The sequence below is a fragment of the Citrus clementina genome, unplaced genomic scaffold (genome assembly GCF_000493195.1).
Source record: "Citrus clementina cultivar Clemenules unplaced genomic scaffold, Citrus_clementina_v1.0 scaffold_2, whole genome shotgun sequence".
Taxonomy (NCBI): domain Eukaryota; kingdom Viridiplantae; phylum Streptophyta; class Magnoliopsida; order Sapindales; family Rutaceae; genus Citrus; species Citrus x clementina.
This window is the reverse complement of record NW_006262688.1, coordinates 32,231,511-32,249,478: the sequence shown is the minus strand read 5'-3', so window position 1 is coordinate 32,249,478 and position 17,968 is coordinate 32,231,511. Positions and strand designations below refer to the sequence as shown.

The window sequence follows — 17,968 nt, the reverse complement described above, 5'->3', positions numbered from 1 at the left end:
GGTTAAATAAAATTTGAACAGGGTTTAAACTAAAGAAGAATCACATTTAGCTTTAGTCAAAAGGATTAAAACAACACAATCTTTCCTGCAATAACTCGGGCTTTCTCTGTTTGATTATGCTAGGCGGTAGCTCCACTTTTCATGCACGCAGCAAAATCGATCATTCTTAAATTTGTATTTAATTAACAAAAACTTTTTAAGTTTTAACAGAGCTAGCTTACTTTTGCTGGGGGGCAAATATGACCAACATGCTAACCCTGTAACCAAGAGTTAATGGTGGATATATTATATATGTGTTGCTGCGGTACAGCAATCTTGTTAAAGTGTTGTCAGAGTAAGATGGAATCACAGCCGTTTCGTAAGGTCAATGATGAATGATTGACTAAGAATTGAAGAAGGGTGTCACGTCACGTGACATGCCAGGAAGGTCATAAGAGTTCTTCTCCGGTGTTAATGACCGTACATTATAAAAACTTTTGAGTTCGCCTTCACGGAGAGCAGAGAATTTCATCACTGAACTCTTACCATTAATTAGTTTATGCGTAGACGCGTACGCTTTTTCACTCTTGGTTTATCTGCTTGTTTCTATTACATATGAATGGTAGCTGATGATTTGTAGGCTTGTTCACTTTTCAAGCGTCTCTTTCGGAGTACTCTGGCTCTGTTTTTGCAACTTGAATGGAGCCACCTCACTATCGAAAACTCGAAATGTCTTCTCTACACAATTTATTATAATTTTAATTATTATTTTCAAACTTCTACATGCATAGAGTTCTATACGTTTGGATTTTTTGAGGTTTGAATTTTATTATCGAAATTTTTAAACCATTAGCTTCAGCAGATATTACGTTCTCATATACCATACTTGCAATATTCTTCAGTAAATAATTTTGTAACTATCGGAATTTGCAAAAAGACTTTTCTGACAAGTAATAATTGGATTAGGCCAACTTATTCATTCATTTGACATTCGCCATTGTCTTACAATTAAGTTTTAGAATCATGATAAGCAAAATAGTTTGAGATTATTTTTATTTTTCATTTGCACAAACGAAAAATGAAGTTAAAATGTCTAAACTATAAACTTTATTTGATATTGAGGTTAGACAGTTGTTATTTTTAAGTTACAGCACTAAAATATTCGATAAATACTAACCGCGATACTTTAGAAGTTAAATTGATTTAATTCATCAATTGATTTAATTCATCACTTGTATAACGAAAATTTTATATTTTTTTTTCAAAATTTTATTTTAAATATCAAATTTACCACATATCTAATAACTTTTATTTCGTAATTATATATTTTTTATAATAGTTATAATTTTTAAATTACAAAACCCCAATATTAAATAGTGGCTAACACTATATATGATTGGTGGCCGACTTATTTAACTGTACATCTATTTTCGAAACGGACAAGGAAGTTAGACTTTAGTATGGATAGTGTATTTTTTTCTTAAAAAAAAAGGAAATTAATTTGTGGTCTATCGAGCACTCACGTGTAGCATGTGAACAAGTCACGTGCGAGCAAAAGAAAATATAAAAAAATAAAATAAAATAAACCTCTCAGGGGCTGTTATAAATGTCGGTAAAAAGATTGCGTAGTCGGACCTGGATATCTATAACGAAAGTGCCGTCTTCAAAATTTGAAAGCTCCTCAACGCTAATTTGGCATTAATTAGTGACAACAAAAACCCTTTAAATATAAAAAAAAGTTTAAATCACACCCATCGCGACAGTTTGGCCGAGTGGTCTAAGGCGCCAGATTTAGGCTCTGGTCCGAAAGGGCGTGGGTTCAAATCCCACAGCTGTCAGACTATTAATATTATAATTTTTAATAGGGGAAGATAGTGGTAAGGCCATCTCCAATGCATAATACTATTTTGGTGTAATATCAACACAAAAAATATATTTTTTTCACACCAAATTATTATTTCATCTTTAACTCATTTACACCAAATTTTACATCAAAAAGAATATCCTTCTTTTTATTCCTTTAATTCTCAAGAATTAATTCAATTAACACAATAAATATTACTATTAATATAGATAATTAAGTAATAAGTAATTTTATATCAATTAACAAAAAAATGTAGAAAATTACTAAATTTGCATTTAATTAACTAAATTAGTACATTATGAAAATTAAACATCACATTAATATAGAAATAACAATAACAATAAATAACAACAATAATATAGAAAAATACAATACAATAACAATAATACTCTAGTTATTCGAAATAATATTGGCCAATATTTTGATAATATTGGAGGATCTAATAATGATCTCCCACATTACTAAATAATTGTTCTAATTTATGCTAGTAGTAGTAGCTTTTTTAATTTGTGTTAATTTAATTTTATAATATGTAATCTAGTAATTAATGTTATTGGTATTTTATTTTTATTATTAATTTTTGTGATGAATATTTTTTATTTAAAATATTAGTATAATATTCAAAAATTAAAAAAAATGAAATTAAAAAAGTAACAAAAATAATAATAATAACTTAAAATATTATATAAATAGGACATATATGTAAATAAGATAAAGTAATAAGGATATTTGAGACTTTTTTCTCTAGTATCAAATTTGGTGTAATAAATAGTGTTGCACCATACAATACTATTCATTACACTGTAAGAGAGATTGTAACATTTTTAATCTTTGGTTTGATATTCTGGACAAAAACGGTTCGCCGTTTATGGAGAAAACGGCTAACCGTTTAACTCCAGAGAGCATGTTTTATGGTCTAGAGAAAACGGCTCACCGTTTATGGAGAAAACGGCTAACCGTTTATGGAGAAAACGGCTAACCGTTTAACTCCAGAGAGCATGTTTTATGGTTGAGAAAACGGTTAACCGTTTATGTACAGAGAGCAACGTATTTGACATTCTGGAATAAAACGGCTCACCGTTTATTGAGAAAACGGTTAACCGTTTATTTCCAGAAAGGCGTCAACTAAAAACGGTTGACAAACTTGAAAATTTCAAGTGTTAATCGTTGCACATTCAAACCAAAAGAGTTTTTTTTGAAGAATTACGATTTCGAATGGTTGCATTCTTTTGAATTAACATCTTCTTCATAAAAGAAATATACATATTTTGGAAAGTATTATCAGATTTTGCAGGTTTCATATATATTCTGGAAATACAATCTTATTTGCTAGAGATTGTATTCAGGATTTGATATATCTTGGGGATAATTTGCCATTAATACTCTATAGCAAACTAAGATTGGAGAGGGCAAATAAAACCTTAAAGGAAAGTGTCCAAACACGTCTCAAATCCTAAGAAATTATTCTTTGTTCTTTGCCTCCATATTCTTATTTTTTATTAACATACACCATTTTAGTATTACATTGGAGAAGTATTTTATACTAAAAATGGTGTAAAAAGTGATTTGGTGTTAGATTTAGTGTTATATTAGAGATGCCCTAAGATTATATATAAGGAAAAAAAATTTTAATTTTTTTTTTTTTTTGGATGAGAAAAAAAAAAAGAGCCTTAATTAGTAAAAGGTGATTGGAGAAATTTTGGTAGGCTCGTGAAATACATTTAGAGAGAAAAAATGAAAATGACAGAACCGAAAGCCGTGCTGGTTGTTTCCTTTTCCACAGGAAAATGAGAAAAAATATCAGAAATCCCAAGTAGATAGCCAAATTTCCAGATAAGATACGGACCGTTCAAATTCTATCTTCCTCTCCTTCTAATTGCACTTTCTAGATATTTTCACACGATATTTTTCATCACTCTCACCGCCTGACAAGTGCTTAAATACCCACTTCCACGGTCACCCTTCTCAAAAATTCCATTACAAACTTCAACCCTACGCAAGTGTCCAAACAAATTAACATAATGGCAGCCATGTCTACAACCCTCACTTCCTCACTCTCTTCAAGCCCTAAATCTTCTTTCTTAGACCACAAGTCATCTTTCCATGGCAGCCCAATCATCACTTCTCGTGTCACTCCCATCAGATCCTCCTCACAATCACAAACCCACACCATTTCCATGTCCTTGACTCCACAGTACGACTTCAACTCATTCACATTCGACCCCATCAAAGAATCAATCGTTTCTCGTGAAATGACCCGCCGTTACATGACTGACATGGTCACCTACGCCGACACTGACGTCATCGTCGTCGGTGCTGGCTCCGCCGGTCTCTCCTGCGCTTACGAGATCAGCAAGAACCCCTCAATCCGTGTCGCCATAATCGAGCAATCAGTAAGCCCTGGTGGTGGCGCATGGCTCGGTGGCCAGCTCTTTTCGGCGATGGTCGTGCGCAAGCCAGCTCAGATATTCCTAGACGAGCTCGGCGTGGAGTACGACGAGCAAGACAACTACGTCGTGATCAAGCACGCCGCGTTGTTCACTTCAACAATCATGAGCAAGCTGTTGGCGAGGCCTAACGTGAAGTTGTTCAACGCTGTTGCAGCTGAGGATTTGATCGTCAAGGGAGGGAGAGTAGGTGGCGTCGTCACAAACTGGGCCTTGGTGTCTATGAATCACGACACACAGTCTTGCATGGACCCCAATGTGATGGAGGCCAAGATTGTGGTCAGCTCGTGTGGCCATGACGGCCCTTTTGGGGCTACCGGTGTTAAGAGGCTTAAGAGTATTGGCATGATTGACTCCGTCCCCGGAATGAAAGCTCTCGATATGAACACTGCAGAGGATGCTATCGTTAGGCTTACCAGGGAGATCGTGCCTGGCATGATTGTCACGGGCATGGAAGTCGCAGAGATCGACGGTGCCCCTAGAATGGTGAGAATTAATTATTTTTATTAAATTTTGTGTACGTCTGTTCTGTTTTTAATTATACGATTAAATGGGGGATTTTGTTGATTTAATTTAAATCTGATGATCCTGCAGGGACCTACATTCGGGGCCATGATGATTTCAGGGCAGAAGGCAGCCCACTTGGCGTTGAAGGCATTGGGGCAGCCGAATGCGATAGATGGGACATTCAGTGAAGTTACGGAAGTACAGCCAGAGTTTATCCTTGCTGCCACTGAGAACAGCGAGATTGTTGATGCTTAAAAATTATAAAATCTGAGAATTATGTACATTTTGATGAGAATTCAAAATCAACAATAAACCCAAAAAAAATAAAAATTGTAACTACGATCGGCCACTAAATTTGGTGTAATTTTTCTTCGATTTTTGTTGAGTTCCAAATTAATGAATTCAACAGCTAAAAAAAAAAGCACGGCAATGCTGCTTTTATGTTGAAATAGAAAATAAAAAATAAAAGCAAATGTTTACATAGCCTTCCGAGTTCCGTAATACTCGGTACATAAAACTGTAAGCTCGGGGAGGGCTCTATCTCCGGGAGAGCTATTGAAGAATAAGTCAGCGACTCACAGGCGGTGGCATTTAGATCCTATAAGAAAATTATTGCTATAATTTCTTCCAATTGAACCAAGATATGATTACGAATCCAAACTGAATGAATGTTCCAAAAGAAAAGAGAAACAAAAAAAAAAAAAAAAGAAGAAAAAAAGAGTTTGTCTCACTAAAATTGATTTAACAATGACATTAAAAAAAATCTAAGTTTTAGACGAGATTTTTAAGTGATTCTCATAAATGTATTGTTAAGTTATACAATGACATAACTTACATCAACACAATAATAGTTTTTAATAATTTAAAAATTGTATTAATTAAACTATATTTGAGTTTGTGGTTATAACATTTTTATTGATGGTATGTAACTTCTTAAGGAGGATTTTTTAATAAATTTAATATTGGATTAGACTAAGAATTAAACTTTGTGTAAAGTTTATCCAATGACCATGATTAAAGTGAGAAGAGTCCATTAATTCTCAAACTACCTAAACAAACAACATCAATTTACCCTTATCAATTGTGTGTTTGTAGGAATGACAAAAACTCAAGCCAATTTATAGCAATGTCCAAATTTAGTCTAGACATGTTTTTTGAACACTCGACCAAATTAAAAAATCTGAATTTTATATTTTATAATATTATATATGTATATTTTTAATTTATTTTATAAATTTGTTTTGATGAAATTGAGTTGAAAATATGAATTTAAAATGTTTAAAATTTTAAATATATGTAATATGTGGGATGCCACACGGACCCTAAGAGAAGCTTGGATTAGGACCGGTCCAACCTCATCTTCGACCTGATGTAACTCGGCCCGAAATCGCCAAATCCGGGCCGGGCGGATATTTTTGCCATGCCCGTTATGTTGTCTACATTGTCATACAAGCAAACAATACAGAGTTGATCTCTGTCTTCAAAGAAAGTGAAATGCTTCCCAACAACAGAATTTGCCAATTCATCAAAGTATTCTCAACTTCAACAACAAAAGCGAAAAAAACTTCTATCAATTGGAGAACCCAAATCAAACGAACCCAGCTAGTCCATCAAATCTCATCCACTCTCTTACAAAGACACAACTGGCCCTCTCTTCTGCAAAACCTCCACCTTTCCTCCAAACTAACCCCTTCTCTCTTCCTTCAAATCCTCCACAAAACCAAACACAACCCACAAGTCTCTCTCAACTTCTTCTATTGGATTAAAACCAGTTTACACTTCGAACCTGACCTCATATCCCAGTGCCACATCATCCGATTACTTCTCGGGTCGGGTCAAACCGAGCGCATCAATCCCATTTTGGATTCTTTAATCCAGACGCACACTGCCACTGTGCTTACTCATTCCATGATTCAATCTTGTGAAGGTAGAGATTCTCAGTCTGATGCTTTAAGTTTAGTTCTTGATTGCTATTCACATAAGGGTTTGTTTATGGACGGTTTAGAGGTGTATAGAATGATGAGGGTTTACGGTTTTGTACCTGCAGTTAGTGCCTGTAATGCGTTGCTTGATGCTTTGTACAGACAAAATGAGATTAGACTAGCTTCGTGTTTATATGGTGCCATGATTCGGGATGGAGTGTCGCCAAATAAGTTTACTTGGTCATTGGTTGCTCAGATTCTTTGTAGAAGTGGAAAATTTGAGGTTGTTTTAGGACTGTTGGATTCGGGAATTTACAGCTCTGTTATGTATAATCTTGTTATTGACTTTTATAGCAAAAAAGGGGATTTTGGAGCTGCGTTTGATAGATTAAATGAGATGTGTAATGGTAGAAATTTAACTCCTGGTTTTAGTACTTATAGTTCGATACTTGATGGGGGTTGTAGATATGAAAAAACTGAAGTGAGTGATAGGATAGTGGGTTTAATGGTAGAGAAAAAGTTGCTTCCAAAAAATTTTCTATCTGGAAATGATTCTGTCATTCAAAAGCTTTCTGATATGGGGAAGACATATGCAGCGGAGATGATTTTCAAGAGAGCTTGTGATGAGAAGATTGAATTACAGGATGATACATATGGGTGTATGTTAAAGGCATTGTCTAAAGAAGGAAGAGTAAAGGAAGTTATCCAAATTTACCACTTGATATCTGAAAGGGGTATCACGGTGAAGGATAGTGATTATTATGCATTTGTAAATGTCCTGTGCAAAGAACATCAGCCTGAGGAGGTATGTGGATTGTTAAGGGATGTCGTAGAAAGAGGATACATTCCTTGTGCAATGGAGTTGTCTAGATTTGTAGCATCACAATGCGGTAAAGGTAAATGGAAAGAAGTGGAGGAATTGTTGAGTGCTGTTTTAGATCAAGGTTTATTGCTTGATTCCTTTTGTTGTTCATCCTTAATGGAGTACTACTGCTCCAACAGACAGATTGATAAAGCTATTGCCTTGCATATTAAGATAGAGAAATTGAAAGGCAGCTTGGATGTAGCAACATATGATGTACTTCTTGACGGACTGTTCAAAGATGGAAGAATGGAAGAAGCAGTCCAGATATTTGATTACATGAAGGAACTTAAAGTTGTGAGCAGCTCAAGCTTTGTGATTGTGGTTAGCAGGCTTTGTCACCTCAAGGAACTGAGAAAAGCCATGAAAATTCATGATGAAATGTTGAAGATGGGACACAAACCTGATGAAGCAACATATAAACAAGTGATTTCTGGATTCATGTGATAGACTTAACTGCACGTGTATATCATGATCAAATTCAAACTGGATCCACCCTTTGATGATTAATTTATGTTTATGCTGAAGGTTTTGAAACTTAAACGGCATTGAGCTGAATTGAGTCACAGAAGCTTTATGATCCAATTTCACATTCACAATTTGACTTTTCTCTTTTCTCCCAGTAGAGATAATCTGCCACCATCATGTAAATGTTGCCGCAATCTTGTATTCGTTCTGATTATTTTGTAGTTGCTTTTGTTGCGGCGTTTATGATATCGTTCTGTGTCGAGAGACCCTAAAATTTTCAACGAGCAGCTAAATAGAACGACATGTCGTATTCCATCGTGTGTAAAAGTAAATAATATTTGACCGTTTAGTTTAGATAATAGTAAAACAACGCAAAACCGTCGTCGTATTGACGCAGGCTGAAAGTCGTCTGAAAGTCTTCCAGTTCGTTTGGTCATCTCCTCGGACTCCCAGATCGAAAACCTAGAAGGCTAAAACAGAACTCCAAACGCCAGTGTCGAACAATGGCGATCTCCCCAAAAATGAACCATTTGATCCTCTACTTCGCAGCCATTATGACACTATTGGTCTCATTATCCACGTCGGATTCGAACTCGGATTTGGTATCGGAGCTGCTAAACCTGCAATCCCAATCAGAAGCCGGCGTCATCCACCTAAACGACCAACTAGTCTCCCGTTTCTTAACCTCCACAAAAACCCCACGGTCATACTCTATCCTAATATTCTTCGACGCTCATCAGCTCCACAACAAGCCGGAGCTCCACCTCCAAGAACTCCGCAACGAGTTCTCCCTCGTCGCCTCCTCATTCATCGCCAACAACGTCGACAATCCTTCTTCTCGTGGAAAACTCTTCTTCTGCTACCTCGAATTCAAAGAATCCCAATCCTCATTCGCTCTTTTCGCAGTCAACTCTCTCCCTCACATACGCCTTGTGGGCCCCGACGCCAAATCCCTCAAAGACGATTCGGTTCAGATGGAGCAGGGTGACTTCGCACGGATGGCCGAGTCAATGGCCGATTTCGTCCAATCACGTACCAAACTCACCGTGGGACCCATCCAACGTCCCCCGCTTCTCTCCAAGAAACAAATCGGACTCATCGTAGTCGTAATTTTAATCTGGATACCGTTTATGGCTAAGAAGATATTCGCCGGCGAGACTTTACTGCACGACCGCAAGATTTGGCTGCTTGGTTCCGTCTTTGTTTACTTTTTTAGTGTGTCCGGTGCAATGCACAATATAATTCGTAAAATGCCCATGTTTTTAGCTGACAGAAACGATCCGAACAAGCTGGTGTTCTTTTACCAGGGGTCTGGGATGCAGTTGGGAGCGGAGGGTTTTGCTGTGGGGTTTTTGTACACTATTGTGGGGCTTTTATTGGCTCTGATGACGCATGGTCTTGTTAGAGTGAAGAGTGTGTCAATACAGAGATGGGTTATGATTGTCTCGTTGCTGATTTCCTTTTGGGCGGTGAATAAGGTCATTTACCTGGACAATTGGAAGACTGGATATGGAGTTCATGGTTTCTGGCCTTCCAGCTGGAACTGAGATAAAGAATTGAATGTGGTCAGGATTTTTTTTTTTCACATTTTGAGCATATGATTTTCCATTATAACTTCTGCTTCGACTGTCTTGTTTTACTTGTACGCCTATATATTTTTAATACCTGACCATGACAATCTTTCAAAATTCTGGTAATGCCTTTCCACACTTTTATGTTTAGCTTATACTTGTGATCTTCTACTATTGCTATCCCAAGTTCAGCCATTGAGCTAGAAGTAGAAGACATTGCTAAATCTTGAGGAGGTTAAGGAACTTGGCTGAATTTATCTATGACTGGATTGCAACTAAAGTCTTAGAGGTTCCTGTTGTTTCAATATCATGCCTTTCTTTTTTTTTTTGGGGGGGGGGGGGGGGGGGGGGGGGGGTCCAATTTTGCCGGGGGTTCAGTATGCAGGGGTCGTATATAAAAGGCCCCCCCCCCCTTTTCTGATGTTCGATGATTTTTCTGTGACACACATGTTGCTGTCTAGGTAACTCAATCTACTTTGAAATTACGTTGTCCTTGATTCCTGTAGGGTGTCATAGGTGCAATGGTTTTGACATACAGATAGTTGTGAACTCTAACCAAACATGAGATGATGGTGATGAATACAATATTTCTGGTTATGAGAAATTTTACTTCAATCCCTTTCTGTCTGGGAAATTGGATTGATCAGGTCACCTGCTTGTATTTACCATAAGGTCCGTATTTGAAAGATTAATACTAATATTTGTAGTTGAGTCTTTCTTGTTGGGACTTTTGCAGTTTTCTTGTGTGTGAGAGTGTGGCATCACAGATTTTTCCATCCCAGATTTTGATGGCTTGAAACTTTAGTTAATCAGGTTGTTGTAACTTGTGAGTTCTAAATCAAATACAGCTTGGTCTGGTATCATATAGTGGTCAGAGTTGGGCTTTCCATTTGGATGCTACTGTAGGCAGCATTTATTTGTCCATTGGATTATACTATTGTTCTATCAAATGGTAACACTGAAAACCCTTTCATCCAACAAGGGAGTATCTCTTAGTTGGTACTATTTCCATTTTTCTATCAAGAGGAAATGTTGTGGTGACTTTATTTACTTTTTGCTTATTTTCTTTTTCCATGTCTAGCCTCATCACTGTCGTCCATGTTTTTACATGCGAAACAGCAGAATAACTTCCATGTTTATTTTGATGCAGCCTATAATTTGTTGAATGAATGGCGCAGGAAACAAAGGGAAGTTTTAAGTTGCTGCTTTCTTGTTTCTAGCTGCTGATTGCAATTACATTTATAGATTATGTTGGTTGAACTGGTTGGCTGAGAAGTTTATCGTGATAAGTTATGGTTTTGATAATATCAATACCTCTAGAGATTCGCATACCACATTTTTATATATACCTTAGTACACTAAATTGTTATTTAAGATCTGAACCAACGCAATTATAAGTTTTATATTGTGTTAGGATCAATAGTCATGACTGTCCTCCATGTATTGTTTCATTTGGAACCTGCTTTTCCTTGATGAACACAATTGAAGCTCTTATACATGATACACCATTTGTTCTGTTTCTGTAGGACACTTTTGCTCTTTCCAAGGTTTTTCCCTCTGTTTTATCACTCTGCTCAGCCACAGAGCAGAGTGAAGGGCTGCTTTTATACCATATGGAAACCTCAAAGCTTATTTAGCATAGGCATCGTGGATTAAGCAGATGAGGCAGATGCTCAGTTTTTCCTTCTTCCCTTTCTGTATTCTAAACGTGAAGCTAGTTAGGTGCCCCGTCTTGCTGTCCTGGTCCTTGGGTGATCAAAGATTATGCCATATTAGAGACTAAAAAGTGATTTTCAAGCAGCATAGCGAATATGATATTTCATGACGCTAATTGCTTACCCCAACCCACAATCTTAACTCAAATTGGGCTGGGCCACGTCCAAGGTCTAGCGTTTTAAGGGGCAAAAGCAAGGGTTCTCTGCTGTTGCTCCCAAAATTGCCCATTGAACCAGTTGAAGAATGTGCTTTGCACATTTAGTGTGAGTCTAGCATCTGATGCCAAAACGGATTGCAATGCCAAATTCAATCAACCTTCTTCATTTCTGACCCATTGTTCCAGTTTGAGAGTTTGTTGGGAGCCACCAAATGATCGATCCTTCCAGAGTTTCTTTCTTTCATTCCGCTTGTGGAATTTTGCTTTCAATCTTTTAGTTTTAGGTTGTACAATATTGAAATGTTTATCATGGACAAGCATAAATTTATGTTGAGTATAACACGCAAAATCTGCAATAGGGAAGAAATTAGTCTGGAACTTTCTGGGCACGCATCTTGATTCCAACGATCTGATCTTGTAGGACTAGTTCTAGCCCGCTAAATGAAGAAATGGGTTTTCCTAAAGAAACTCCTGCCGACTTTTCCCAAGAGGAAGTTACGGATCGGACTCGGAAAGAATGAATGATCATTCAATTCAGAAAAGGTAATTATTCCATACTTTCGGCTTTGAGCAAAAGACCCAATAAACACTGAAAAGAGCAGTGTAGCCATCACGCTCTGAGTTGTAATCTTTTAGTAACTCTCTGTAAATCTCACTTCCATTTCTTCACTCCTCCTGTCCTTGAGAGTAAATATTCTAACAATCACAGAAGCTGATTTAAAAAGTGCATTTGGACGGTCAAGAGGCTATAAAAAAACCAACACAAGGTTCAAAGGTTGATGCCATTAGATTTTTCAAAACAAAAGTGCATTATACTATTTCTATCACCCTTTCCAACTTTGCGTACAAAGGCAGCATTATATCGATTCTCCTCAGCATTACCCTTCAATTACCCTCACGTCACATGTCACCGTCCACTACTACTTTAATTTTGTTAGTGCTTTATCCCACTGCCCACCCATCTGAAATGCACTAATTTAATTAATTAATTGGTCACATGCACCCTTTCCCCTACGTTATTTGAGGGGCTGGTGGAGACTACCGAAGAAGAGGAGTTGGAAAGAAAAGACAGAATGGAAGATCAGACTGAATTGGTAGGAAAGACATTTGTGGGTCATTACTACCACCTCTTTGACAACGATAGAGCTTCCCTTTCTTCTCTCTATCAACCAACTTCCATGCTCACATTTGAAGGCCAAAAAATTTTTGGAGTTGATGATATCTCTACCAAGTTTAACCAGCTACCGTTCGATCAATGCCGACACATGATCAGCACCATTGATTCCCAGCCCTGTCCATCCACCGGCGGCTTACTCATCTTTGTCAGCGGCAGCCTTCAGTTGGCCGGAGAGGACCACCACTTGAGATTCAGCCAGGTTATGAATTTCACTTCACTTCACATCACCAATTGTGGTTCTCGATATATATTACCTGTATATGTCAAGTCACATTTACTGTACTTTACAGTGACATAAAACTAAACATTGATATTGAAGTGTTTAATTTGCAGATGTTCCACCTGATTCCAACGCCGCGGGGAAGCTTCGCTGTTCAGAATGACATATTTCGCCTTAATTATGGTTGAATATTTATTTACTTCTCCTTAATTCAGATTGTCAACAGTCCTGGTGCTGCGTAATGTGTTCCATCAACACATACTGTTATTGTAATCCCCCGGGCCGGGCTGGGCCATATTATGAACCAATTAATTTGCTCATTTTATTTTCAAAAAACAATTTCTTGATCGTTCTTTCTCATCGTATACTTGCTATCTTTAGTTTGCGGAAGTAATTAGAAATTAAATAGAATAAGATAATCCAAGACGGTTGGAATAAATTCTAAGTGAAATAACAATCCTAATGCTTATCGATTAACAAGTAATCTTCCATTATAAGGGGTAGGTTCAATATCCATAAGTTTAAACACAAATTTTGGCAAAAAATTTAGGTCCTTGGATTATAAAGAACAATGAAGGATCAAGATTTGATGATACTAATTAATCATAAATTTTTTCTCTGTCCTCTGTCTTCTGTTTAATGTTTAATGATCTATAATTTCTTCTCTATCTCGAGCGATTTTCTTTCTTGTTCATCTCTTCTTATTCTTTCTCTTTCTCATCTTATTAGCAATCGATCATGGCTACAAATTTAGATTAAAAAATATACAAATTTCTGGCTTGTAGCTGCCTTGTCAAAAATAAAGGACTCGATCTAGTTTTGAGATTTGTATATAAAATCTAGCCTACAATTACAACAAATGGCGCTTACATGCAAAAACTTTTCAAAGTAAAATGAAACCATAATTATGGTGTTATAGGGAATGTTATATTTAAATGTATATATCATTATAATTAAAATTGATGCACTCAGTTAAAGTGTTATGCTTTCTAATACAATCTTTTTACCATAAATATATGTATTTAGAATTTCAATGGATCTATGATTATAATATATATGTAGTTCGTAACTACTAAAAAAAATGATGAAATTAAATTGTAGATCAATCTCACATTCCCATACTCTAGTTTTGAATCCTCTTCTAATAAATGTTTTTCTAAACTTTTGTAGAAAATTATGACACATGTGATCCAAGACTTTCTAATACCTAATACTCAATTGAAACATTAGAGAATATAGATTATACAATTTTTTTTTCCTAGTTGTTTAATATTATACAATTTTTTTTCCTAGTTATTTAATACATTATGACTGCGTATCGACCAATGTATTAATGCCATCTCATTCTATACCTAACGTCGGCTTGTAACATTCATGTTAATCTAGAATTCTGCCGGCTAAACTAAGAACACTTCTTTTTCCTAATAATAAAAGTCAAGTCGTTCGTGCATCATGAACAGTGCTCAGTCAGTAAACTCATTTGGATTTGTATGGACTTTCAACTTGTAAGTATATATCCAATGTGAAGATCCCTGGAAATTAACTGGTAACTAATAAATTTAATCAATAGTCTACACTGGCTTGCTTGACATCGATCGATATATAGTCGTGGCTAAGTGTTGCTTTTCCAGTAAATGTGCTATATTGATTAACTAACAAATATGCGGATCATAATTCGGTTGCTTCACCTTGTTTCCTTTCTTTGCTTAGCTATGCTTATGTTACGAAGTTCATGGGACGCTGAAGCTGAAGCCACCAACCCCGTGGACTATCAGTACAAATTCTGCCCACGCGGCACTAATAATACTGCTTCCATCATCTACATATACAATCTCAGTAAACTCTTCAACCGGAAGCTTCACGAAGAAGGTGGCAACTCACTCTACCGCAATGCAAGCGTGGGAGATAATCCCGACAAAGTTTACGGTCTTTTTCTTTGTCGATTTGACGTTTCTCACCAGGTCTGCCAAAATTGCATATTTGATGCAATCGATATCCTAGTGGAATCCTGTAACGGCACCAAGGAAGCAACCATTTGGTATGACATTTGTATGGTCCGATATTCTAACAAATTTTTCGCCACTACTCTGGATACATCTCCATTCTTGTGCGTGAAAAACGAAAACTACACCACCGAACCTGATAAGCTTGCTCAGATTTTGAATCAGACGTTCAATGATGAAATTCGAAATGCAGCCTCTAGCGATTCCAAGTACGCAGCCCAAACGATTAATATCTCTAGCTTTGATACACTTCAAACTACTGTGCATTGCATACCAGATTTGTCAAAATCGGACTGCAATGTTTGCCTGAACTCGGCTGTCGCTCAAATTCCAACCTGCAGCAAGGGAAAGCTTGGGGCTAGAATTTTCTGCCCAAGTTGTTCTATAAGGTACGAGCTGTACCGTTTCCTCGTCGACACCCCAACAGTTACCGTCACTGCACCTAACAAAACTCGTAAAAGATGGATTACGATTGCGGAAGCTGCATCAGCAATCATAGTATTTTTGCTGTCTACTTCTTTTCTTTGGTGTATAATCAGGAGAAGAAATAAAAGAGTCCGAGGTAACGGCTCCTGCAGTTTCAACTCCACCCGCCTCCCTTTCTTTTTCAATTAGAAAGTAAAGTTAATTCATTTGTCTTGCAGAAGAGAAAGCAAAGAGTCATCAAAAGTTTCAATTGCTTAATCTAGGGGCAGGAGATGGCAGAATTAGCAACGACTACTCATTTGATGTTCTTCTACATGGAGAGAAGCAGGAGGAATCTCAAGCGTTTCCTCTGTTTCCATTGGATCTCATCGACATAGTCAAGGCTACTCAGGATTTCTCTCAAGAAAATAAGCTTGGAGAAGGTGGATTCGGCCCCGTCTACAAGGTAACTATGAAGTGATGCCAATGCAGCTATAAATCGCAACATTAATCCATGCATATGAAAAGAAAATTTAATTGCAGGGTGTATTAGGGGATGGCAAGGAAATTGCAGTGAAGAGGCTCTCAAGAACATCTGGCCAGGGCTTACAAGAGTTCAAGAATGAAGTGACAGTTATTGCCAAATTGCAACACAGAAATCTCGTGAGGCTCTTGGGATGCTGCTTGGAGGAAAACGAATCGCTGCTCATCTATGAGTATATGCCTAATAAAAGCCTAGATGTTTTCCTCTTTGGTTTGTCACTGACCCTTTCTAATATTAGCTAATGTACACATGAGAAGTTGCATTTCATTTATTGCTTGGTGATTGCTGATTTTTAAGTTGTATAAGTAGAAGCATAATGTGGGATATTTCAGCTTTATTCTGGTTTGTACTAGGCCTTCCAAGTCGGAAGTGGTGCTGTTTGCTCTGCTTGTGGAACGTAATTAACTACTAGCATAACAACAACTGTACCGCGTCTTTCTTTTTCCTCCGTTTGTTTTACTTTTCTCGTTAAGCCACAAGGCATTCTTCTAATCATGCTAAATGTTTAATTTTTCCAACTAATTGTTAGATTCAATGAGAAGTTTACAATTGGATTGGAAAAGACGCATAAACATCATTAAGGGAATTGCACGAGGTCTTTTGTATTTACATGAGGATTCTCGACTCAAAATAATTCATCGGGATCTCAAAGCTAGTAATGTTTTACTCGACCATGAGATGAACCCAAAGATATCTGATTTTGGAATGGCGAGAATTTTTGGTGGAAACCAAAGTGAAGCTAATACCAATAGAGTCGTTGGAACATAGTAAGTACATTCCATTCCTTTCTGTGTATGATTTCTTTGTTTTCAAGGCTTTAACATAGCCAACCCATATTGTATTGTGTATGGTTTTAGCTAATTATGATATCATTATTGTTTTATTTTCAAAACAGTGGATACATGGCCCCGGAGTACGCTATGGAAGGGATATTTTCAGTGAAATCAGATGTTTTCAGTTTTGGAGTTGTTCTGCTGGAGATTATCAGTGGGAAAAAGAGCAGTGGATTTTTTCATTTAGAACATGGTCCAAGTCTCCTTGCTTATGTATGTAATTTTCTCTTTCTTTCTTTCTTTCTTTCTGGAAAAATAAATAACTGCCAATGGTTGATATTCTCTTACTCTCATATCATATGATTGATACCCTCTCACCCTCATATCATATGATTGATACCCTCTCACCCTCATATCATCTTTGTTTACATCAATTTCAGATATGGAAACTATGGTGTGAAGGACATGCAGCAGAGTTGATGGATTCAGTAGTAAAACAGTCATGCGATCAGGCTGAATTATTGAAATATATTCATATTGGATTGTTGTGCGTTCAGGAAGATCCAATAGACAGACCTACTATGTCTTCTGTGGCTGTTATGTTAGGAAGTGACATCTTGACACTTCCGAAACCAACCCAACCGGCATTTTCCGTCAGCCGAGTCGCTTCTGGTCAATTCGTATCACATTCTGAAGACCATTGCTCTGTTAATGCGATTACTCTTTCAACTATGTCACCTCGCTGATAAAACTGTTCGGAGTGGAAAAAATAAATGAATAAATAGCTCTCTCTCGTTTCGTAATTCTCTGCATCCTCTATGTTTCTTCTCTCTTTATTTGTTTAATTCATGCTCCATATGCATTTTTTTATTCACTTACTAATGTTTAAATATAATGAAAGAGAAAATAATCAAGTCTAGTTCAATAAACACACAAAACAAAAATAAATTAGCCATAATTTTCTCAGCAACCAAACAGAATCATAAACTCAACAAATCAAAAAAATTAACATTAAAACAACTTAATAAATCTATAAAATCATAAAAATTTACATCGGTTTTCGTCTTGTTCTTCTTATTTTAAGATGAATCCATGGCAGCAACTGATTTGAATCGACGGCAGCAACTGATTTGAATCGATGGCAGTGGCTGGGAAAATGGATGAAAATCATAGAGGGGGCTGCTAGATAGAGAGAAATCGAGAGATAAAGTGATTTTAGGGTTTGATCTTCTAAATTTTAAACTAAGGGCAAAATTGAAAATTTGGAAATGTTTTAAGGTTACAAAGGACAATTCAATTATTTTTAAGTCAAGGAATTAGAATTCCTACATTTCAAAGAAGAATTCGAATTCC

At 36.7% G+C, this 17,968-nt stretch overlaps 5 protein-coding genes and 1 non-coding gene across 7 annotated transcripts; all 6 read left to right on the top strand.

The window, feature by feature from the left end:
• The first annotated feature begins 1,737 nt into the window (after positions 1-1,737).
• On the top strand, positions 1,738-1,817 carry TRNAL-UAG. The gene has a single exon. It is a non-coding gene; the product is annotated as a tRNA-Leu (tRNA).
• Positions 1,818-3,735: 1,918 nt separating this feature from the next.
• Positions 3,736-5,121, top strand: LOC18052481 (thiamine thiazole synthase 2, chloroplastic). The gene is made up of 2 exons (XM_006449026.2): positions 3,736-4,776; positions 4,885-5,121. The coding sequence occupies exons 1-2, from the start codon at positions 3,865-3,867 to the stop codon at positions 5,050-5,052; spliced, it is 1,080 nt and encodes a 359-aa protein (XP_006449089.1). The 5' UTR covers positions 3,736-3,864; the 3' UTR covers positions 5,053-5,121.
• Positions 5,122-6,271: 1,150 nt separating this feature from the next.
• Positions 6,272-8,339, top strand: LOC18052480 (pentatricopeptide repeat-containing protein At4g21170). Of its 2 annotated transcripts, XM_024191546.1 has the most exons (2): positions 6,272-6,724; positions 6,845-8,339. In XM_024191546.1, the coding sequence occupies exons 1-2, from the start codon at positions 6,292-6,294 to the stop codon at positions 8,026-8,028; spliced, it is 1,617 nt and encodes a 538-aa protein (XP_024047314.1). In that variant the 5' UTR covers positions 6,272-6,291; the 3' UTR covers positions 8,029-8,339. The 2 variants fall into 2 exon arrangements, with proteins under 2 accessions (XP_024047314.1, XP_006449088.1); XM_006449025.2 differs by having other exon boundaries at positions 6,272-8,339.
• A 113-nt stretch (positions 8,340-8,452) lies between these two features.
• LOC18052479 (probable dolichyl-diphosphooligosaccharide--protein glycosyltransferase subunit 3B) lies at positions 8,453-11,137 on the top strand. Its single transcript, XM_006449024.2, has 2 exons — positions 8,453-9,614; positions 10,771-11,137. Exon 1 carries the CDS (start codon positions 8,553-8,555, stop codon positions 9,594-9,596), a length of 1,044 nt encoding a protein of 347 aa, XP_006449087.1. The 5' UTR covers positions 8,453-8,552; the 3' UTR covers positions 9,597-9,614; positions 10,771-11,137.
• Positions 11,138-11,165: 28 nt separating this feature from the next.
• LOC18052478 (nuclear transport factor 2B) lies at positions 11,166-13,199 on the top strand. Its single transcript, XM_024191676.1, has 2 exons — positions 11,166-12,869; positions 13,004-13,199. The coding sequence occupies exons 1-2, from the start codon at positions 12,567-12,569 to the stop codon at positions 13,076-13,078; spliced, it is 378 nt and encodes a 125-aa protein (XP_024047444.1). The 5' UTR covers positions 11,166-12,566; the 3' UTR covers positions 13,079-13,199.
• A 1,352-nt stretch (positions 13,200-14,551) lies between these two features.
• LOC18052477 (cysteine-rich receptor-like protein kinase 10) lies at positions 14,552-17,362 on the top strand. Its single transcript, XM_006449021.2, has 6 exons — positions 14,552-15,455; positions 15,538-15,764; positions 15,842-16,052; positions 16,372-16,609; positions 16,738-16,888; positions 17,056-17,362. Exons 1-6 carry the CDS (start codon positions 14,552-14,554, stop codon positions 17,359-17,361), a joined length of 2,037 nt encoding a protein of 678 aa, XP_006449084.2. The 3' UTR covers position 17,362.
• Positions 17,363-17,968: the final 606 nt, after the last annotated feature.